Raw genomic sequence first — 24,781 nt, 5'->3', positions numbered from 1 at the left:
TAAGAGCAAGGCAGGCAGCAGTCACTGCAGTCCTGTGGTGGCACTGTTGGTCGCTGGACTGGTACCCATCTACTCCTTTTTCTGTCATTAGACTTGGCTTTCCTTTTGGCAGTAATTGAGTGCTTTACGCTCCAGATCTAAAACTGAACGTGCTTCACCGAGTTGAAACATGTCTGCTCTCTGCAGCATGGTGCTGAAAGTCATTTGGAAGTACATTTAAGAAAGGACTTTTTGGGAGGTTTAACTGGGAAAAATGAGAAACACGATGACACAAAGTGACAAAAAATTCTTAGGCTATTGCTAGTCTGAGAAGTTCTAGTAGTGGTAAAGTTAACTATGCTGGCGTACCACTGATAATGTAGTGTTTTGAGAAGCTACAGCTCTGTGAATTTCCACATTACAAAGGCCAGCAAGTTTCATTTAATATTAGATACAATTCTCTCTTTAATGAAGTATGTCATCGACATGGAAGAGCAAGCTGAACATAATATGGTTTCCAGGGAAACATCCTTATTAACTGAATTTCCTGATCAAGTGCATCCTGATTTAATAAAAATATATTGATTGTCTTAACATAATCAGGAAAGATAACTATAAAGTAGAAAATCTTTGAGAAAATCTTTGAAGCAGATTAGTGAAATTTAGACAACATGAAACAGTTTTATATAACTTCTGGTTTCTAAATAGTAGCTTCAATTTTTTTTTTCTTTTTTGTTATTCACCACTTCTAGCCTTTAGGAGATTCAGAAATCCAGCATTTATCACAAGTTAGCCCACATTCTAAAAAAGTTAATAGGAGGAGTGAATAATTTATTTTTTTAAGGAGCATGAACAAATATTTATGTCCACTTTAAAATTTTTATTTCTATTTTTTCGGTTATTTTTCCCCATTTTCTATTCATTTTTAAAGTGAATTTCTAACTTGAAAGTAAAAGAGATTCAGCTTTTGTTTGTGGTTGTTGAATTAAGGCTCAGAATTTTGGGACAGAACAGTGTTCACAGTGTTCACAGATTATTTCTTCTTCATTTGAAACACCTAGCAACATAATTGAAAGATTTCACAGATAAATATTTGCTTTAAGAGCCTAAGCATTTCTGGAGTAGTGGTATAAAAAGAAACAAACAATATTATTGTTGGACTTTGATCCTTACTGATATAATAAGCTTGCCATGAAAACCTTTGTCATCAATTTCATTAATTCCGTTAAGCATTAGAAAGTCTATGTAACTTAATATTACCTCAAATTTGTGCAGACAAAACTGGTAATTTGATTTCTTAGCTCTCTCGTGCTGTATTCTGTTTAGTTAATGTTGACAGAGTACTCTGGTTCTGTAGTCCTAAATGTGTGTTAAATCATTTTGCAATCATCCTGCCTAAAACCTGGACATTATTTGTCTTCAGATCTTTGATTTTTCTAGTCTACAAAGCAGTGTGCTGAGCACCGTAAAGGAAAAATTTCTCAAAATGAATATATGAAAATCTTCAGATTATGAGATAAAAATTAACCTAGTGTTAGGAAATATGCGTAGCACCCCTGTTTATAGGCATACTTTTAATATTCTTATTTGGTAAAATTAATTGAATAATAACCAGAACAGGCACACACAGAAGCCTTTATCATAGAATCACAGAACCATAGAATCATAAAGTGGTTTGGGTTGTCAGGAACCTTGAAGATCATCTCATTCCAACCTCCCTATCAAAGGCAGGTGCACCTTCCACTACATCAGGTAGCTCAAAGCCCCATTAAGCCTTGTGTTGAACAACTCCAGGGGTAGGGCATCCACAATTTCTCTAGACAACCTGTTACAGTGCCTCACTACCCTCATAGTAAAAAATTTGTCCTTCTATCTAATTTAAACCCACTCTCTTTCAGTTTGAAACCATTCCCTCAGTCATGTTGCTGCTTGGTCTTGTAAATAATCTTGCCCCATCATTCCTGTAAATTTCCTTGAGGTACTGCAAGGCTGCTTATCCAAAGCCTTTTCTTTTCCAGGCTGAACAATCCCAATTCTCTCAGCCTTTCCTCATAGTAGAGCTGTTCTATCCCTCTGATCATTTTTGTTGCCCTCCTCTGGACTCACTCCCAACAGATCCATGTCCTTCCTGTGCTGCAGACCCCAGGGCTGGATGCAGCACTGCAGGTGGGGTCTCACCAGAGCAGAGCAGAGCAGAGGGACAGAATCCCCTCCCTCCCCTGCTGCCCACGCTGCTCTGGATGCAGCCCAGGACACGTTTGGTTTCTGGGCTGTGAGTGCCCACGGCTGGGTCATGTCCAGCCTCTCATCCACCAGCACCCCCAAACCCTTCTGGGCAGGGCTGCTCTGATCTGTTGATCCCTCAGCCTGTGTTGATAGTGGGGGCTGTAACATGTAGTGCCTTTCTTTCAACCATAGATTCACTTCATGCCTAACATCAGAAGCAAACAACAAGTGTCTATGTGTGCCACCTGGTAATATTTTAGATGTCACAGAAAATGTGTTATCTGCCAAGGGCTGACAGATTGACAAAGGATGTTCAAGCTTCTTCTGCAGCCATTGAAGTACAGATGAAATAGCTGAGAGTTCTTAAAAGGAATCTAGCTTCCTGTCTTTGGGGAACTGCAAAACAATTTGCATATGTTTGTGCATATATATCTGTGGGAAGACGGACTCCAGGAATGAAATTTCCCTGCTTCCTGGCCTTTAGCTGTTTCTCTGAATATTATTTGATCTCCCAGATAGATGTTCTGTGGTATCTAGAAATTTACTGCGCTGTACAGGTATGCTGTTATATGCAAATAAATCTTACTCTAATTTGGATGCCTTAAGTTATCTGAGATACCTACATGGGTCTGGCAGATATTGCACTCTTCTGGTGTGATATCAGTGTGATCACAGAATCAAAGAATCATTCAGGTGGAAGTAGACCTCAGGAGTTCTGTAGTCCAACTCCTGCTCAGAGCTAGGTCAATTGTGAGGTTAATCCAGATTGTGTAATTCAATGGGATCTTGAAAATTTTCATGGCAATTTACATCATCTCAAAAGCTGGTAAATACAGGCAAGTGAATCAAACACATTTACAGCTTGCAGCCTTCTTCTTTGAAGGCATAATAAAATATTCTTTTACCTGTATGCACTGAGCACTGTTGGTTTTGGGGTGGGATATTGTGTCAGTTTGATTTTAAAAATAAGGGATATTCCTGCAAAGAGATGCCTTTTGGGTTCTTTCAGTGTTGTGCTGGAAACCATTAAAAATGTTTCAGCCTACAAGAGAATATTTAGATTTCTTCAAAGCCTTCAGTAAAAGATTAGTAAGATTTTGGTCTTAGGGGTTAGTGAAAGACTTAGTGAAGGCTTCACTCAGCCTTAAAGTCCTTCAACAATCAACTGACTATTTAATTTTCTCTCTGTGTTCCAAGAAAAAATAACTCTGCAAAAACCGTTTGTTCTAGAATGAAGAAATATACTTGAGACATCCATTTGTGTTTATCTCCCATTTCATGGTATTGCTTTTCTGGGAATTTCTAGGATGTTTTATTCACTTGCTGTCATTCACAGATATTGGCTGACCTGGAAAACCATGCACTTTTTAAGGATGACCTGGAATGCCAGAAGCTTATTCTGGAAGCCATGAAATACCATCTTTTACCAGAAAGAAGAACTCTCATGCAAAGTCCAAGAACTAAGCCCAGAAAATCTACAGTCGGAACACTTTATGCTGTTGGAGGGATGGATAATAACAAAGGTATTATAGGACATTTGTTCCTTTATGAGTTATATGTCATATTTTCTTTATCAGAAAATGGTGAAATAGCTTTCCATTCCAAAATTGATGGGGGGATGTCTAAATCAGTTAAGAAATATTGCCAAGATTTTGGTCCAGTGAAAATCTACTGATATTTAAGGAAAAGTATAATACAGTTAGAGAAAAGAAACTGAGTTTTGACTTCATTCTTTGTTCAAAATTATTATAATTTTCAGAAAGAAATTTAACAAAAAAAATAGAATGATAGCAATATACCTTAGTTATAGGTTTCTAGACTCTGTTTTTCTTTTATAAGTTCAATACTTCCCAAAGTTTGTTGTTTTTTTTTAACCTATGATAAAAGTTAGTTGGATATGCAGTGTATTTGATTCTTAAATAATTGTCTAAAATATTATGGATGATTCATGGGTCTTCCAATGCAGAGATTTTTAAGACTTCTAGAGAAAAAAGGTAAGTAGCTGCAAATAGCTTGCTAGTTTGTCAACAGAAAAAGGAAGGTAAAATTACCCCCATTTTTCTGTGAAGTAGGAAGAAGTGCAAAATTTATTAAAGCATTTTGTTATTTATTTATTTGGAATAAGAGCTATGATGATAGTTTGTGCTTTCATGTTTGGTAAGTTTAATCCACTGATTTCTTGAATGGAATGAAACAAAATACTTGAGCTAAGAGCAAGCTATATGACAAGCTTATGTACTCAAGAAGGCTTTTCTTGTGTTTGTGTGTGTGTGTGTGTGTGTGTGTGTGTGTGTGTGTGTGTGTGTGTTATTCAATAACAATTCCTCAGCATTTAAGTTTTCATGGCCATATTTAGACTGAAGACTATACCTTTAGAAGTACCTACTAGTTCTGATATAAAATAAACTGTACTTTTAAAAAGTATAGTATAGAATTATATTTTCAGTATTTCATAACTCTGTGTCTAGGTGCTGTTATTGCAGTTGTTTCACTAAATAGGTGTGGCAATATTGTTTGCAAAATGCCATGGCATGTGTTTCCCATCAAGTTATACCAGTGATTAGAAAGTATGACATCTGTGCCTGTGTGAAAAATACTCGGGTGGCATCAAGAGAAGTATGACAAGCAAGTCAAAGCAGCTTCATGCTAATGGAATGAAGCTGTGTCAGGGAAGGTTTAGATCAGATATCAGGAAAAGGTTTTTCACTCAGAGGATGACTGGGCACTGGAAGAGGCTCTTCAGGGAAGTGGTCACAGCACAAAGTCTGAGTTCAGAAACTGTTTGGAAAATTCTCTCATGCTTGTGGTGTGACTCTTGGGGATGTCCTGTGTAGGGCCAGGAGTTGGACTTCATGATCCTTGTGGATCCCTTCCAACTCAGCTTATTCTGTGACTCTGTGATTCTGCCCTTTGACCTCACTTTCTTGAGGCCCCACATGGAGTGTTGCATTCATCTCTGGGATCCCATAATGACACAGAGCTTCTGGAGAGAGTCTAGAGGAGGGACAAAGTTGATCAGAGGGCTGGAACACCTCTCCTATGAAGGCAGGCTGAGAGAGCTGGGATTGTTCAGCACAGAGGGAAAAAAAAGGCTCCAAAGGAGACCTCATAATAATCTACCTTTCAATACCTAAAGCAGCCAACAACAAAGCTGGAGAGAGTTTTTGCAAGGGCATGGGACAATGACTTTAAACTGTTGCCATAAGTTTAGATCACATATTAGGAAGTAATTTGTTACTGGCAGTGGGGATGAGACACTGGCACATGTTGCCCAGAGAAGACGTCCCATTCCTGGAGGTGTTCAAGGCCAGGCTGGATAGGGAATTGAGCAGTGTGGTCTAGTGAAAGGTGTTGTATATTGTAGCTCAGTGGTTGGAACTTTTCAAAACTGTTCAATGCTTCTGTGACAATACAAAATTGTTGATGAAAGAGCCAATATATACCTATATTCGTGAAGTAGCTGCAGATTATGTTTGTCCTTTTAATATTTATAAACATTTGTGTAGCTAAATGTTAGGCATGGATGTACACAGAACATTGTCTTTGGATGATAAAATACAAATTTCCTCTTTCTTAGGACAAATTACAATTATCACAAGCATTCAGGTAGGAAATGACCCAATAATAAACCTAATTTAGGTGCAGCTGTATTTATTCTCATTTACTGTTAATATCTGTTCCTCAAAAAAAAAACCCAGAAATATTTAGGATGACAGCAGGAGGCATAGCACCATTACTACATCAAAACACAGCCTCTTTGCAGATTCAGGTCAGGCAGAAGCAGTTCATTTCTGTAGCAGCAGGAGAAAACACAGAGCAACAGAGGTTCAGCCCTCTGACTGAAAACTACCAGGACTTTTAAGCATTTACAGCAGGTAAAAACTGCTTTGAGAATGGGCTCAGTATGGAAGAGGAGCATCTGCATAGTAGGAGCCTGTGTTACAGCTGATTCAATATGTATTTCCAGTAACCCAGGCTCTGCAGCTGTGCTGCCTCACTTGCATCTGTTCAGCTCATCCCTCTTGTGATCCTGCTGTGTTCTTGACTAGCCTTTATGCCCAGTGAGTCTTGTTTCCACAAATCCATTCAGGAGACCTGAGTGCTGTTTTCCTGCTTTGAAGAGTCACTGAGTTCATAAAGCAACCTGGGCTGGGAGATGATGCTGATACTGTATTATCTCTCCTCTGTAATTAGTAATTTCTTTTTCCCCCAGAACTTTCTTCACTGAAAGGCTGATGTGGATGGTTGCAATTCACAATGATGTATTTTTAATACTTCCTGATGTTTGCTACCAAATGTGAAACCCTTGCAAATAATTGGATGAGCTAGAACAATTAGCAATGTATTAACTAGCATATAAAATAGTGGCTAAGTACAAATATTATGAAAGAATTTGAAGATTATATAGCTCATCACATAAAAAGTAGCCAGCATTCTAAGTTTGTTTTGAAATCTATTCTATCTTCCTTTCCATAAAAATGAAGTGATAATTAAACTCCAGAAAACAGCAACTGGAATTTTGCCTGATGTGAGAAATTAATGCAGCATAGCATTATATGGATAGAGAGAAAAGTATTGAAGTTAGATAAATTTGTTATTTGAATTTCCTAGACAAACTAAAAGAATTTAAATCTCTGTTTTCACATGCCTTTGCTTATTTATTAATTTAATTTTGAAGGTGCATATAAGAAATACATTTTCTCACTATGTCTGCCTTAATGGAATGGGATGCATTAACAGATTGTGGGTATGTGCTGCTGACAATGTTCCATTCACTTTCCCATTAATATAATCACACTGACTTCTGTAATTTGGATTATCAGTATTTAATCATGCAATGCCATGCAGAAGTCCACATATAGAGGAGGATTGTAGACTGAAATAAATGAGTAATTGCAAGAAGTGGACATACAACAATTTTTAGAAATGATTAAGTGCTCACTTCCTGCAGCCATCCTGGAATTCCAAGTATAGAGCAGAATGAAAGTGGTAGAGCGTGATGTATATGGTCTATGGATAATTATGGGCAGGAAAATAGCGAGCAGAGATTGGTATCAATAATCAAGTGGTGTTGTAGTGATGTCAGAATGCTGATTAATTTCTCCTGAGGTGTTCTAGCTTGTCTCACTAGGTAGCAGTTAGAATAATAAGGGACAAGTAGTAAGTAACAAGTAGTTACAGTAACCATGATCCAAAACCACTGGTATATATTATTTTTGGAATGGCCCTCAAAGTCCTTGACTAGTTATTTGTTTACTGAATCCCTGTCTTAAGTAAATACAAGGGAAACAAAAATGAAAAGTTGCATGAGCAAGAAACTCTTCCATAAAAATGTGGCAGGTCATTTTAAAAAGTAATGGAATAGTCAATTTACTGAAACACTGATATTCAATGTGTGTTTTTCATTAATCTTATGACAAGTTATAAAACCTGCTGCAAGAAGTGCCTGGGTGGTGAACAGGTAAGGTTCATCATTAAACTGTATCAAGCAATAATAAACATTCTTTTATTGTTGCATAGATACATTTTAGAAAGATCTTTGCTATTGTCTCAGTAATATTTAAAAAATTAACCTTTTGATATATGAAATTAAAGCCTCCAGTCATTCTTCCTTTTACACCCATGTTGCATATTTTTCCTTTTCTTTAATGTATTTTAAATAATTGCAATAATCCTGTTTTGTTTCACAAATACGGTTTATCAAATATGGTATATTGCATATATATATATATAATTATTTCACAGGAACACCATCTCACATAGCTACATGAAGTTCCTCTTGTTCTAGTGAATTTTGGAAATGTCCTTGTTTTTCTGGGCTTTTTTAGTTTTGAGTTTGCTTTTTGTTTTGTCTCATTTTGTTTCTAGCAAGACATTTCTCAAAGCAGATTTCATTTAAACTTTATTTATTTTAATTTTATATTATTCATTCTCATATGGGCACATTTTTTAAATTCTGAAAGAACTATTCAAAAACCTGTTATAATAGCACTTAAAAAGGGCAAAAATATGGACAGATCATGTTTTTCCTCTTTAGTAACCCTTACAGCTTCTTAAGATATGTGTCTGAGTTTTCTGTGACTTGAATCTTCCTCCTCTTTCTTCTTCAGTTTAGTGGGAATTTGTTAAAAAATATTTTTTTTTTTAAAAAGTGAAATCTATAAAGATTGTTATATGTCATTTTGCAAGTTGTAAAAATTGCTACAAACCAGTTTGTCTTCATATACATAAAATGTTTGACAGCATTAATTATCTATCTCTTTGATGCACAAAACTATTTTGAGTAAACATCTTATCTTCATTTTACTTGCATTTTCACTTGAAATATACAAAGTACAGTAACTGTGTTTAATTTTCAAAACGTGGGTGCTTAAAGTCCTGTATTTGTATAATACACAAACAGCAAAATCTACTTAAGAAGATAGAGCATTTTCCTTTAAAAGAAAGAAGTCCAGTGTTTATTACTGAATATTTCTCCCTGATGTGCTTTTTGAGAAGTTTTGTATAAATATGCATAATTTGTAAGTATACGTGTGTATGTGTATGTATCAGCACTCCAGGAGCAGCCCCTGTCAAGCAGGAACATAAACAAACATTCTGTTGTTACCTGTTGCATAAATAGATGTTCACAAAAGAACTGAGAAGTGAGAGCTTAATGATCCTCTTGCAATCCTACTCTTTTTATTGATAACATCACATATATGTCATTACTCCTCCTCTGTATGAGTTTCTTCTGCCTTTGGTGCTAATTTGCTTTCACCTGTGTTTTCCATGAAGTCATTTGTTATCTTAAAGAATCATGTAGTCATAGCCTTAAAATACCTCAGGAGGACAATAAGCCAAAATAAATTGTGCCTCTGACATTCCAAGCGTCTATCTGTATGCCACTTTTTATTTAGTTTTTCTCTGAAATCTCATCTGCTCTCTTTAAGTAGCAGTTCTATATCAGCGAAACAACTGAAGTGTTTTTAAGTATCAGAAGTGAGTAATTTTACTGAGATAGATGTGAAGGAGCAGGAAAAGGTCTAGGCTGCAGAAAAGGAGGCTCTGAAGAGATGTTATCACTCTGTACCACAACCTGAAATGAATTTGTAGCAAGGTGGGAGTCAGTGTCTTTTCCCAAGTAACAAGTAATACAACGAGGGAAAAATGACACCAAATTTCACCAGGGGAGGTTTTGATTGGATATTAGGAAAAATTTTCCCACTGAAAGAATTGTCAAGCATTGGAACAGGCTGCCCAGGGAAGTGGTTGAGTCTCCATCCCTGGAGGGATTTGAAAGATACGTAGATGTGGTACAGAGGGACGTGCTTGACTCAGCAGTGCTGAGTTAAGGATTAGCAATCTTTTCCAACCAAAATGAGTCTATGATTTTGTCTTTGCTCAGTTCCATATAATATATTTCACTATTCTCTCCTAATATTCCATTAGCTTTAGGGCAACATTGTACCAATGACCAGCTGTCTTTTCCTTTTTCATGCTTTCTGGAAGACTCAACAGGATAATAATAATGGACTGTATAAAGAGAAACAACAACACTGAAAAGTTTACTCGTGTTGGAGTAATCAAGATAGCATAGAAATGTCATCGTGCTGGGTTTTCTTGAGAAAATTAGAATACCAGAGTGAGTGACAGGCAGGCTATGCAGAAAGAATAAGTAAAATTTTCAGTGGCTACTTTTCAGTATTGCAAATATGCATTGAAACTTACTTTTCCTTATAATTTCCTTAAACAGAAAATACATAAGTTAACTGTGAAAAAAAAAATTAAAAGGAAAAAAGAAAAAGAAAAAAGGAATCCACAACTTTTTAAAACAGAAAACCAGGCTGGATTTTGGGAATTAGTCTTTAATCTAATCTTTAATTTAGTCTTTGGGAATTAATCTTTTGCAGAAATTAATACTTTTTAATATAGCCCAAGAGTTCATTATTGAATATTTGTTTGATAAACTAAAAGAGAGTCTGATTTTTAGTTTGACTCAGCAATAATAAACTGAAAACAAAATGAACTGTTTCAAGAAATATATATATCTTTTATTTATCTAGCAACAAAACATTCTGGAGAGAGAAACCATAATTAATGAAACAACAGGAAGTAACCTCATGAAGTTCAACATTGGGAAGCACAAAGTGCTGTGACTGTTCCTGACAGGAACAACCCCTGGAACCAGTCTAATTTGAGGGCCACTCAGCTGGACAGCAGCTTGGCAGAACAGTGCCTGGGATCGTTTTTCCCCAAACATCTGCCTAACAATTGTTCAGATATTTGGAAACAGTGAAATTACACATGCAGATCTGGTCCCTGGTAACAGATATGGGAGGCAGAGGAGCTGTCTGCTCCCTGGCAGACCTTGCATGGGAATTTTAAAGCATGTGCTGCTATTAAAGAGGAAGATACGAGGGGATTATTTTTCCCTGTTTTCATTTGCTTTTGGTTTCTCTTGAAGGCACGAGGCAAGTTTTGCCTCAATACTCACTTCAGAGGTTATAGATGTTCCCAGTGGATTTCCTTCCTGGCAGGTGGTACCATGAGAGGTCACTTTACTTGCCTTGCTACTAAGACAGTACAGTGCATCTCTTTGGGAACTGGGGCTATGTCAAGAATAAGGAAGCAGTCCTTTCCTGGGTAATTATTGGGAAAAAGATGGACAAAGTAACACTATTAGAGGTTTAAATACCTCTCTATCCCTTCTCTTTTCAGTCATCAAATTGCTTTCATCTTCCTCACTCTGGTCAGATCTCACTGGAAATACTGGTCAGTCCTTTAACAGCATCTCAGACAGGTGATGAAAGGACTCTCTCCTGTGAAGAAAGGCTGAGAGGTTTGGGACTGCTCAGCCCAGAGAAGAAATGACCTCCAGAGATCCCTTCCAATCTCAACTGTTCTGTGATTCTGCAACATGTTAAAGTAATTGTAGAGTAAAAGTGGAGCTTGACTAATTACTTCACCAGAGGAATATTAAATACACTGGCTAATCACTAATGAGATAATTAAATGTATAAATCACACTAAAATTCTCTTCTTGTCCAGTTATTATAAGTATTAACATGATTATTTCCTTCTTTTCACTTCTATGATTTTCAGTATGTTCCAAAACATTCAGACTCACAGGCAAATTAACATTTTAGCAGTGCATTTCAGAATAGGAAAAAAAAAACAAAACAAAAAACCAACAACCCATATTTTAACACCATCTGGTACTTTTTCACTACTTTATATCACTAAATTTCTGGCTTTATTCAGTGTAATTATCTTCTTAAACTGCTGATTCAGTTATAGTTTTAAACAAAAATCAGATCCTGAAGAGATATATTCTGAACCCTCCATGGCTTCAAATGTGAAAGAAAATCCAAAGTTATCCCACGCAAGATAAATTTTATCATCCCACAAACTTCTTACCTAGTCAGTCGGTTGCCCTGGAATTCTTACTTGGTACAAACTATGGGATTATGCAGACACCACAAGAGGTTTGTGCATCGTGAGTGTGTTAGGGGGATTATTAACCTAAGAACCACCCTCTGTTCCTCCTAATTACTTCTCCGCAACTTAGACCGTTGTCTGACATTTCCAGTGCAGATATCTTATCACTTATTAAAATATAAAAACAAACAAACAAACAAACAAAAACAAAACAAAAACAAAAGCAAAATACCTTTGTGCAGTTGGATAGCTTAGAGAACTTCCAGACTGTCAGAAACCTTATATTTTTCTATACACTAACCAATTTTTGTTCCCTGATCACCGAAGTTTCATTAATGACTGTCACTACTGATACTGGCATTAAAGTAAACTACAACAAATTCAGAATATTTTTCTTTAAATAGTTCAGATCTGGAACTACCCTCAAAAGCCAGTGTGGATAAGGCTTGAAAAATGGTGGCTTCTCCCAGTGTAGTCCTCCAGTTCCATCTTGCACCTTCAGCCACCTCACGAATCACCTTGCCAAATTTTAGGTTATGTTCCAAAAGTCTCTATTGTCAAGCACAAGAACATCCAAGTATTCTTCAGTAGAGCTTTCACCTTATTTTTAATATTCTCAACTGGAAAACGAAATAAACACAATTATGTTTTTGAACTACACAGGGCACCATATAGAATCCAGTCAGCATTCTCTGGGTCCTTCCCGTAAAAGTTAGAAATTGCATCCTGTGCAGCAGGTTTACCTTGGAGGGAAGTAATTGCAGCCAAACAGAGTCTCCCAGCAACTGAGTTAAGGGCTAAGCAATGTGGATGAGTGTCTCTACATCTAGAATGAAAAATAATGAAAGAAGGCTGGGATTTATGGGAAGCTGGTACTGTTGTAGCACCAGACTGCTCAGTTCACATTATTTAATCAAATCATGGTCAAAGAAGCTTATTTATTTAGTTATGGTACATATCAAACTCCCAGTCAGATGAACCATGTCTTTAGAATTAGTATCAATCATACAGTAGATAAACTGCAATAGTATACACTTGTAAAATATGAATTTTCATCTTTAAATTTCTTAAGTTTCCTCTTGATCAAATCCCTCTGTGCTCTAGTCACAGACACACATGTACATAGACATACAAACACTGATGCACAGCTTGTGGAGGTCACCATCACCTGCTCCCCACTGGTAGGAGCTCCAGTGGGTGCACACCACTCCTGCAGAATATGTAGTTCCCCTAGAATTTGCATTTGTCCACATGTAGAACTTTTTTTAAAATTATTTTTATTGTTAACACATTATTTGCACAGTTTTCCATGGGAACAGAATTGTTTTTAAAGAAGAGGCATGAATGTGTTGCTGAGCAAAAGTAGATTATCATAATGCATGACATAAATCATTAATAAAAGGAACTTTTATAGTTTTAGATTACATGAAAATATAAACCATGAATGTTTTATGTAATAACACATAACACTATATTATAAAACAAAGTGCATAACATCAAAGACATTGCTTAAAATCACTGTTGAAAAGCTGTCAGTTGATATGCTCAAAAATATAAAGATTAGTGGAAAAAAATTGTACTGGTTTTAGAAAATTCTGCTCATATAGAATAATTAAACATTCCCAAAGGCTCTCTGGTTTTTATTTCATATCAGTATATGGAAAAGTCTTCTGACATTTAAAAACATGTTTTCACCAAAAAAAAAAAAAAAATTAAGATTCTTTTTTGTGTATTTGTTATAGATTTTGGAGTGCTTAAAGGAATTTCCAGCAGTCTTATTATAGAGTAATGAACTTCTACCTTATGCTCCCATTTTCTGTATAGCTGTATCTTACCAAAATACTCTCCTTGGTATCTGCATCAGTAACCTCCTTAGGTCACATTCGTTCCACTTGAGTCACCATCTTTTCAGTTCAAAATGTAATGTTGCAGATCACTAGATCAAGGTCATCACTTTGTACCTACTCACAGCAGCATCTCTAAATCTTGAACAAAATGATCAGAGTGCATGTCAGCAACAGCTTTAGCAATAGCAAAATCAGCAGAAAGTCTTACAGGAAAAAAAATAGAATTTTTCTGATGATAACCGTAGAACTCCTACCCTTCTTCATGGATTTAAATACGGAATCATTCTACCAATAAGAGGAAAAAAAAAAAAAAGCACTTTTATGTGGAAATGTTTACACAGAATACAAAGATAGTTTGGCAAGGGGGAGATTTTCATCTGCTTTTGAAGCAAGCTTCACTTTGTTTATATGAAAAGTCCTGCATTTATACCTAGCTATAATAAATACATTGCATTCATAGTCTCAGACAATCTTCATTACTTCTTGTAGCCTATGTCAGCTTGTTCAAAAATACTTAAAAATATCTTTGAAGGACAGGTTTCTAGGTATTTCTGCATTTGACTTAAAATAGTGGGTTGCAAATAATATTGCTCTCCAAATACTCTTTTTCATTCAATGACCTTGCTATATTATTAGTCTTTAATCATCAATTATGCAAAAAATGTGAGAATGACAATCAGGTTTCTATAAAAATATTGATTTTTAAGTCATTAGCAAGGAAACGAAATATACTTAATTTTAGAAAAAGACAAAGTTTAAGAGAAGGTAATCCGAGGATCATTTGAAGGGTTTCACCAAAACAATTTCACAAATTCACATGCTTAAAAATGGCAACTAAAACAAAGAAATAGAAATTTCTATTTCCTGCAGTGTTGTACTGCTCTGTACATAAAGGTGAAATTGTGAGAGCTTTTCTACTGTTTCATCAGAAACATGGGGTGGTAGGATCATTTTCATCCCTGCTGCATACACAGAGGAATTGTCAGCAGCAGTTGGACATTAATGTAAAATTACCCTGATCATCTGTGGCATTTCATTTCTGAAGTTTTCTTTCTCTGTAGGTCTCTTGTTACTTCATAGACCTTGATTAATCAGGGTTTATAATGCCCATATGCACAATACACAGAACTAATTTCATCCAGAGCCCAGCTGGATCCTAAGTAAATTTCAAGTTAGGGGACAAAAAAAAAAAAAAAAAGGTAAAAACTTACCCAAAACAAGGAACATCCTTATGTTCTTAACATAAATTATTTGTACTGCTACAGTCATGGAATAGGTTTTTTTAAGTTACTACACACTTTTCTTTATCATGCAACTAGCTGTTAAATGAATTCTGTTTCACCTCACTATGTCTTTTTTCATATACTCTTTTCTCAGTGCTACATCCTGAAATTAGGCAGTTCTCGAGCTCTGTCATTCTGAAAAATAGGAGTTTGTGCACATGTGTATAGAGGAATTGTCTGGGTGTCTAGTACTTTTATTGTAAAATCTTCAATATTCTGTGTATTTGTTTTTCTTTAATCTTTACCGTTTCCTACCCACTATCTTAGAGACAGTCTAGTAAGTAATTTATTTCCTCTTTACCATTAGACCACTCAAAAAGCACTAGTGATACACAAGTTAAGGAAACAATAATAGAATAAATTATAATATATAATTTAATGTATATTTAAATATACTTTTTAATATAGTTAATATGTTTTTTTGGGTCTATGTGTGTGTTACTTATTCTGTTCCATCTGTTTTGTTTTGTAGAAAAATATGTCTATCTCTGTTAGATAGATATGCTTCAGCTCAAAATGAATAATGAATTTTTCTTTTATTTCTTTTATTCATGTCATCACATTAAGCCTACATCTCCAATTTCCATAAAAAAATATACCAGTCACTTCCTGATTGCTTCCTTCCATCCTCATATTCTTGGGAAATTGGATTTTCTGGTTTTCTGAAACATATAATCAGAATTACTTTGGTTTGCTCATGGGGATTAGAAAAAGTCCCTGTCTACAGATTTCTGACATTGCTGAGACATCCTTTCACAGCCTGCACAGTCTGGGGTAGGCAGTATTAACCAACACAGCTCATTTCTTTGAGTTTGCACAGTTTGGAAGTTTCTTCAATTAGGAGTTGACTCTGATGGCTGCCATCCACTGGTTATGGCAGAGAGGAGAGAACTTTCTGTCGTGTAGTGCTATCAGCTTTTGCTTGTTGCTGGAACCAGCGTCTGCGTGACTGTTCCTCCACTGCACCACTCTCACCTTAGAAGTGATGCAAGTGAGTGGGGATAGGGTTGTGTCCCTCTCTCTGATAGTTCCATATGGGGTACTCTTTATGCCTTCCAGATCTAGCAGCAAAGAGTGGCTCATCATCCTGCAGTGAAGCTGTCGATTATCTGTGCACTGTGCTCAGCACTGGTGAGGCCACACCTCAAATCCTACATCCGATTCTGGGCCCCTCACTGCTAGGATATTGAACTCCTGGAGTGTGTCCAGAGAAGGGAAATGGAGCTGGTGAAGGCTATAGACTATAAATCTTATGAGGAGTAGCTGAAGGAGCTGAGGTTCTTTAGCCTGGAAAAAAAGAAGGTTCAGGGAAGAGCTTGCCACTCTCTACGACTTCTTGAAAGGAGGTTGTAGCAAATTGGGTGTCAGTCTCTTATCCAAAGTAACAAGTGACAGGACAACAGGAAATGTCCTCATATTGCACCAGAGGAGGTTTAGATTGGATATAAAGAAAATCTGCTTCACTGAAAATGTTTACAGGCATTGGAATTGCCCACGGAAGTGATGGAGTCCCCATCCCTGGAGTTATTTAAAAGATTTGTAGATGTGGCACTTGGGGTATAGTGGAGGATTTGACAGTGCTGGGTTGAAGGGTGAATCATTTTAAAGGTCTTTTCCAACCTAAATGACTGTGCAATTCTGCAGTTCTATGATTCACTTAGACTTCTGACAAAGACAGAACTACTACCCAAAGTAATAAAATTTAATCAGTTGCTTAAATTCTAAAACAGAATTCCAAGAAATTTCTCCAAAGCTTAATGTTCATTGATTTCTTAGCTCCAGTAGCCTGTAAGTCAAATTTTTAAGGTCAATATAGAATTAGCAGAAAGGGCTATGAGAGAATCTAAGAATGATATTGCTCTTCTTTTGAATTAAGATTAAAAAAAGAATAAGAAAACAGATGTTTTGTAGTCTTCACTCAGTGACAGGAGATTTTAACAAAAGTAGCTCAAAGGTGGTATCATTAAGATAAAGCAATGGCCTTGTTGTTTGTGCTGTGTTTGATGCACCTCTTGATACTTAAGATCTTACGCTTTTATTGTGTTTCAGAGCAAATTTGTGATGTCAACATTTGGCAATGCAATAATACTTTCATTTGGAATATTATGTGCAAATATATTCAAGCCATAAAATATATGACAGAAGAAAAATCAATATTCCAATATGGTACTGATTTTATATACCCAAAGGACCTGACTCTTAAATAAGAGTTAGTTTTAGTCTAGTTTTACTAGACTAATTTGTCTAGTAAAATCCTATTGGTGTCAAGATATTGCCTCCTCTCCTAGATGAGGAAAATCCTTTTACTTTCAAGATCAAAACAGCTGAGCTAAGGAAAAGAACTTATTCCTTTGTCAGAAGTGCCCAGTTTTCTCCCGAGGAAAGGTAGAAGTTTCTTCTCTTTTAAAGCCTGAGCTGTGTGAATATTTGACCATATGTATGGGAATGAAGAAGAGTCTAAATATTATAAAAATAAATTATCAATAATCTGCACTTAAAGATATCCTAGAGTCTCTGCTGATACCTTTCAGTCATTCCACCACCTTTTTGTTTAAAGATTTTTCTATTTTGAATGTTACTATTGCAGAATCATTGCAATCAAAATAATTACTGTTTTTTAAGAGGTCTTTTCTTGTCTGAATTGCTGTTAGAATGTATTATATTCGTGTTCCTGATTATAATGATTTTATAGGACTGATACCTATTTCACTTTGTGTTGGTGATTTTTGTCATTATTCTCATTGTCATTTTTATTGTTAGCATTATATCATCCTGTCTTCCTCCTTATCAACATCATCATCATTAAAAATTTGCAAGGCACCTTATTGGATAAACAGATGAAGCAGTCCAGGAACTCCTGGGTTAGCTGCTCAGTGTGTAATAATAAAATGTAATAAAAAATTATTGTGGCAACTCAGATTTAGCCATTATTAGAAAATATGTAGCTAAGAATAATTCAGACTCTATTATGCAAGTACAATTTTCTGAAATCAAAAAACTTTTAAATAAAAACTTTTAAACTGTATTTTTTACTATTGAAGTAAACAGTTTTACAGAACTCATGTGCTACAATTCTAGCTTTTTAACATGAATAGATTCAACATACAAAGTAGTACAACTTTATGAATATGCATCATTATAATAGGCCCTGCAGTGCATCTAAGAAACTCTATCAAAATAAACTGTATATTTTGTTCTTCCAAACCTAAGTATTAATGAATTTACAGCTGTCTATTTTAAACTAGGGTAAAAAAGATAAGTATACCTCTTTAAATTGAATGCAAAATTTGCTTCACATACCTTGTGGCTTAATAAAACTGGGAGGGAGTTTAATATATCAAATTTTAGTGTACATTATTGCTCCTCTGCTATACTTATATACAAATTGAATTTAAATTATGTCTTTTTTAGTCCAGTTAACAAAACTACTACTTTCATGATTTTTGTTTGAACTTGGTTCATTGCTTGTTGGTTCCACAGAGTGAATGAATCCTAAAGAATTATTTTCCATGGAATTATAACATTTTATTATGTTAGCTCCAAAGAGTAAAGCTTCATAATTATATTGTTTTTTTTTTTCTGTACAATGCTTAAAAGTTGGAAGTGAAGCACTGTTATGTGTATGTTAATGTACTGCTTACATTTCAGATGAACTATTAAGCTATTCTCTTAAGCATCAATTTAAATGTAGCTATAATTTTGATATTTGTAGTTCTGCTTTTATGTCTCATCAGGAGCTACAACTATTGAAAAGTATGATCTCAGAACAAACATATGGATTCAGGCTGGAGTAATGAATGGCAGGAGGCTTCAATTTGGTGTTGCTGTCATTGATGACAAGCTGTTTGTCATTGGAGGCCGGGATGGTTTAAAGACTTTAAACACTGTTGAATGTTACAATCCAAAGACCAAGGCTTGGACTGTGTTACCACCCATGTCAACACATAGACATGGCTTAGGTAAGAAAAGAATATTTTTAATTTTTTTGTATACTTTTTTTTTGTTTGTATTTTTTTTGGGGTTTTTTTTTGGTTTTTTTTTTTTGGTTTTTTTTTGTTTACATAACTTTTAGTGGAAAACTCACTACTTTTAAGCTATGGTAGCATTCTGACCAGTAACAATAACTGGGCTTTGCAATATTGTTGTTACAAGGTATAGAAAACTGAGCTGTTCATTATCTGTTCTAAAACCACGTGGTATGATAGAATTATTGAAAAGTCATGAACAATAGAAATGGAAGACACTGTTATGACCTGCTCCAGAATGCAAGGATAACCCAGGCTCTTGTTAATAGATCCCTTGGGGCAGTTAGACCACACTGAATGATCAGCGTTTGTAAATATATACATGCGGTGTTTATTTTAGAACTCTTTGGTTGCAATGGGAAGCAGGTATGTATATCCATTTTGGTTCTTATCTGCAGTAATATAACAATATAAAAGCATACAAATAACATTTAATAAAATGTGTATGGAAAAGAAAGAAAGAGAAAGAAAGGAGAAGTGGAGAAAGATATTACCACCTGTGGATCAATGATGAGACCTGATTGTCGCAATTTAGGTGTCTGTTGTTTGAAGTGATCACAGTCTTGATCCATTGGGAGTGAGGGAAGCACATGAAACACAGAATTCAGTGGAGGGGAGTTTTACACCGTCTTTTGCAACACTGTAGATCTTGTGTTGAGCCACACTGAAATGAGGCTGGGGCTGCTTTCATGGGAAGATCTTCAATGGTTTATGATATGACAGCTGCCTCTCACGTCAGCACAGCTGAGCCACCAGAAGACACGAATTCTCCCATGCCTATGTGTGAATGTCAATATTCCATGTGAATCTGACCTTCCAAGAGGGTAAGGTGGCTGGAGAGTGGAAGGAGGAATTTTACAAGTGAAGCAGCTTCTGTATGGGAGGACACTGGCAAGATAAAAAGAACTATCCTGCCTCCACGAGGTCTGAATCCTACTGGCCTCCAGTGGTGGGTGGTCATGCCCTCCGATTTATGCAGACCAGAGACTCATCATCACCCAACCAGAAAATTGACTTCCTACCCTTCGGGGGATGCAAACCTTTGCCCAGCATAGCACCCTACCACCTCCACAAACGGGCAAATAGTTGACCCATTAACATCTTAGACTGTCACAGACATATGTAGGGATGAAAGTGTTAGAAGTGGGAGAATGGTGAGGAGAATGGCAGATTTGCTCAAGTGACCTTGCAGCCTGGAATGCCAAGGCCTGGCAAATAACAGTGTGGGAACCCCATATATATTATGCTTATTGCTGTTTATCTCTGTTTTGAGAAGTAAAATTTCTGTGTAGAGATAACATGGGTTTATGGACTTGTTTGGGCTCCATGTTTTTGGAGAGAGATCAAAGCTCAGAGGTCACAAAAAGCCCAGAGGAGATCCCAGTGCATTGATAAACTGTGTGTGTGGGTGCTTGATAAATGGGTACAAACAACAGCCTGGCCGCCTGCTAGGACTGGACTAAGTTGCTGTGTTCCTGCTTGTATGCGTCTGCCTGGGTGTTCCTTTGGCATCCTCTTAGGTTAGGAAGGTAATAAATAGGAAATAAATTTGCCCTTTGCATTTCAGCAGTAGTTTTGTGGTTATTCCAGATGCCTGCCTGTGTTGGCTAATGCAACATGTTATGTTATCCTGTTCATTCCCCTGAGCTGCAATCAGCAAGTCCTTTATTGTGCTGTTGCATCTATACCTCACAAAATGACCATGCTTTCCTGCCCTTCACTCATATCATTGGACACTTGTAATATACATAAGTACTGTTGCTGTTAAACATGTCTTGCAACAGAAAATAGTGATGGGAATCTATATCAGATTGCATCATGACACTAAATATCTCACTGATTTAAATTAGTTTCCCAACTTTAAATTTAATTGTAAATTAGAAAACACATTCGAAAATACATTAATTACATGCAAAAATACATCATGACTCTTCTGCCAGTGTTCCAGAATTTTATAGAATCCATACCATCCCTCAGGGTCGTAAAAATGCAATGACTTCAGCTGTAACTACAGGAAAGTGATAATACAATATTAGGGTATGCTTAATAGAGAAAGTATTTGTCTTAGTGACAAAAGAGATGAATCTATGATTGAAACCCCTTGGTGATCACTTTTATAAAATAATTCTGGACTATAATTTTATAGATGCTTTTGGTAAACAGATTTTAAAAATACCATTACAATTTCAATTAAGTAATGATGATATTATGACTGGAGAAAAACTGGTATTTTTTCTATACTAGGAAAAAAGGAACAAACTAGGCAATTAACCATTTGAGGGTTGTTTTTTTTCTCTTACTATAAAATAATTTTAAAATTTTTATATTGAAGTGATTCAGGTTTTTTAAGACAGCAGGTAAATTGGGGAAAGAAGTCTAAATTGGGGTGATTAAATGCAGTTTTTTGGGACGCATTAGAAAGGTGTCCTTTATTTGGAATTATGTACTGATCACATTCCTATCTGAGAAGCTCAATTAATAGAATTAAACTGTTTTTTTATTTTTTTTTCTAGCATCCCATGAAGTTATTGTAGTAAATGCACTTTGTAATGAAAATTAATCTGAAGTAATACATATTTTTTATTTTTTTTAATTATTTGTTTTCTAAACTAGGTTATATTATATCCATGTAGTAATAATGCAAGAACAGTTTGATTCTGTATGCAGGATAGAAATAAGTACCCATCCTTTACATAGATGTCTTTTTGTTGACATAACAAAAAAATTGTCAGATGTACTCCATTGTAGATAAGTCCACAACGTGGAAATGCAATTCACTTTATCCTGTCTTCATATAATCTTCAATAGAACCATGTGTATAAAAGGTGATTCATGTAGAAATGAGGAAATAAAAGTTGATAGGCCTTATAGTGAAAGTCCATAGTGTAGGAAGTCGTATGTTAGGCAGTTTGAAAGCTGCTGATTAAAGATCAGTGAAAGCTCTTTTAATAGCAGTGTTTGAAAAATGTGGTGCTAAAGTACAAAAAAGAAGCGACAGACTGTGGGATCCAAAACTACTGTTTAAATCAATAGTGATTCTAATATCCCTGTTGAGTAGTCCATAAAACAAAATGGAAGATGAAAGAGCAATAAGAGAAATACTAATAGAGGGAAAGATTGTGGAGAAAAGGAACAATCAGAATTCTTACTACAAAGTAAATCTCAGAAGTAAAATATATATAAATATAAGTAATATAAATAATAAAAAATAAAAACCTATACATATAAATTAATTATAATATGCCGTATTATTTTTAAATCACTAAATGATAATTTAGAAAATATTTTATCTATTTTTAAAAGTATTCAAGTTCAAAAGTATTAATATATATAAAAGTACTTAATACTTTTAAATTTATTAGTTGATTCAAAATTAATTAAATGCTTTACAAGTAGTGTTTTTATTTTCAAAAGGAATTATTGTTTATCAAAATAGTTTTATGTTATGTGAAAGCTTAGGGAAGAAATAGAACTCCAAAATTTAGAGAGCTAAGAATTTGTGTAGGATTCAGCTGCCTAAATATACAATGGGCTAGAGCAACTGATATGGCATAATCTGATTTCTGTGGGAAAAAAGAAGTGTGGCATGTTTAGGATTAAATGATTTGTGGTTTGGGAGCAGTTACTGCTTCTCAAGGTAAAACAAATACTATTGAGTAGACTGGAAACTGAGAATCAGGTAATGCAAAAATAACTTAGATTCCAGTTGCACTGTCACTTTTAAAAAAAAGCCTAAGATGTTTTATTGGGTATTTATGCCTGTATGTGTGTATGATTTGAGAGATGCCAAAAACATAGATTCTTGAAAAACTATTTAAGATAAAAAATGTAACCAAAAAAAATGCAGTAAATTTTTATGAACACTTCTATTTAAATAAATCTAGCATATTAATGAAGTACATAATATCTTAATGAGCTAGCAGTAACAGAGTAGCATCAATGGAACTGCTTACCAGTTTAGTAATTTCTGGTAAAAATGTTCCTTCATAGAGCAGCAAGTTGAAAAAAAAATATTCTGTATAATAACATTTCTCTATATAAATATTGACACGAAGTAGATATTTTTAATCCCATTGCTCTCTCTCCCTTGTTTTATTTCCAACAATAAATTTGTAAAATTTCAATAGCTTTTTAAAATAAGCCTGCAATGTAATATCATAGAAGGTATCAGATACTAGAAACCTTAATAGGTCCATAATAGCAAAACCAGCATTGGATTACATGGAAACAAGTGAAGGAGAAACACATAGGTAACACATATTTGATCCTTCAAATTTATAATAAACATAGAATATTGCAAAAAAATTATGTATATTAAAGATGCATTTTATGAAATTAATATGGAAAACAATCACCTCTGTTTTATGCCAAATAATTTTTTTTAGGAAACAAAGCCTTTGAAGAATGACTTCTACCAACAGATTTTTGAAACAGTTCTACCAGGAAAACATAGGCTGTAATATTCATGAGCAGAGTAGATCAGATACACAGCAAAGAACCAAAAATATTAACTGTACAGGCTGTCTGAGTTTCACCTCTTTCTTGAAACATATTGTAATACTGATTATTGCTTACTCAATACTGAAAATCTAATGATGAATGATACCTCTCTTTAGAACCAGTTTGAAAGATAATTTTGAAGTCAATGAGAGCTGAACTTTCATCTTCCCTTTTAACTTTTACTATGGCAGTTAAGCAATGATCTTATTTTACATACTGCTTAAGCCCCAGTAAATACATGTTTGTTTGTGGAGTTACAATCTGTCAGAAAGCATTCCAGGAAGAGTAGAAACCATTAAAATAGACTAGGAATATAAATAAAAGCTTGATATAGCCTTAACACTCCCATCCATGGTAACTGTAAAATAAACTATAAAAATTTGGAAGATAAAAGGGATCTTTCTTCTTTCTCTGCTATCTTGCATGATAGCTTCTTCTTTTTATGTATCGCAGTGCTGGCTACTAAGAGGCCAAAAATGGCAAATTTACATCTTCCATTGACATACAAAAACAGCAGCAGCATCAACAAAAACAACAACAAATAATAAAATGGATTTTTTTCTCAGTCTGGATTTTTTTTTTTATTTTTACTTTTTTTTTTTAATTTTACAACATAATAGATCCAGATTTTTTTGTATGTTGTCTGTATGAAAAAGAAACCACTCTGTGGAGATTAAAAAGTACAGAGCTGCAGAATCTGAGATTCCATTCTGGACGTCAGGGCATATATGAACCTGGAGGCAAGAGATGAAAGGTGGAAGAAAGGTCAGTAAAATGACGATAATTGAATTAGCATGGAAACCAACAGATTAGGTCATGCCCTATTAATATGATAAAATTGTAATTATTTATGATTAATTAATCTCCTAATATTGGGGAGCGACTATAAAAGAATTTTTGAATGATATAATACTATTTTTGCACAATGTTTGTTACAGTGCCAAACAGCTAGATAAAGGCAACTTTTCCAGATGCTGGTTTGTTAGAGCATTCAGACTACTGAAAATATTATAGCACTTCATGCTGTCACAAATATGATACTGACCAAATTCTACTGAGCTGGCAGTGATACTCCAGATTTGCAGAGCATGATGCCATAGTATAGAATATAATTTTGATCATTTGTGGTCGGCTGAGAAAGATTCATGTCCCATAAAAGTTCAGTTAAGATCCTATTGTGAGTATCCTATTTTTCTGTAATGGTAGACCTTTCTGGGTACATCAGCATCTCATAAAAGCAATGCTATAGTTAAGATATATGTTCTCCACCTTTATGTGGTGATTTCTGTGCACAGGAAACCCCACAACCCATTGGCTCCCAAAAAACCCAACAAACAAAAATGCCCAAACCTATCATCACCTAAGCATTGAGTGGAATTAAATTTTAAGATATTTGTCCATGAGAAATCACAATAAAAATATGCCATTTTGACTGCTTTCCCTTGTGGGTTGCAATAAGGCCTGATGGCTTTAAACTATTTTCTCTGCAATATTGATTTGC

The 24,781-nt window shown here is 35.2% G+C and overlaps 1 protein-coding gene across 2 annotated transcripts in view; it reads left to right on the top strand.

The window, feature by feature from the left end:
* KLHL1 (kelch like family member 1) overlaps positions 1-24,781 on the top strand; it is a 173,813-nt gene that overhangs the window by 126,173 nt on the left and 22,859 nt on the right. For both annotated transcript variants that reach the window (XM_062487770.1, XM_062487769.1), the window contains 2 exons: positions 3,542-3,728; positions 18,490-18,714. In XM_062487770.1, the coding sequence (XP_062343754.1) occupies positions 3,542-3,728; positions 18,490-18,714 (412 nt within the window). The remainder of the gene's footprint in view (positions 1-3,541; positions 3,729-18,489; positions 18,715-24,781) is intronic.

This window comes from Cinclus cinclus, chromosome 2 (assembly GCF_963662255.1).
Source record: "Cinclus cinclus chromosome 2, bCinCin1.1, whole genome shotgun sequence".
NCBI lineage: Eukaryota > Metazoa > Chordata > Aves > Passeriformes > Cinclidae > Cinclus > Cinclus cinclus.
Note: the sequence above shows the minus strand (reverse complement) of the source record. Positions and strands in the feature narration are given on the sequence as shown.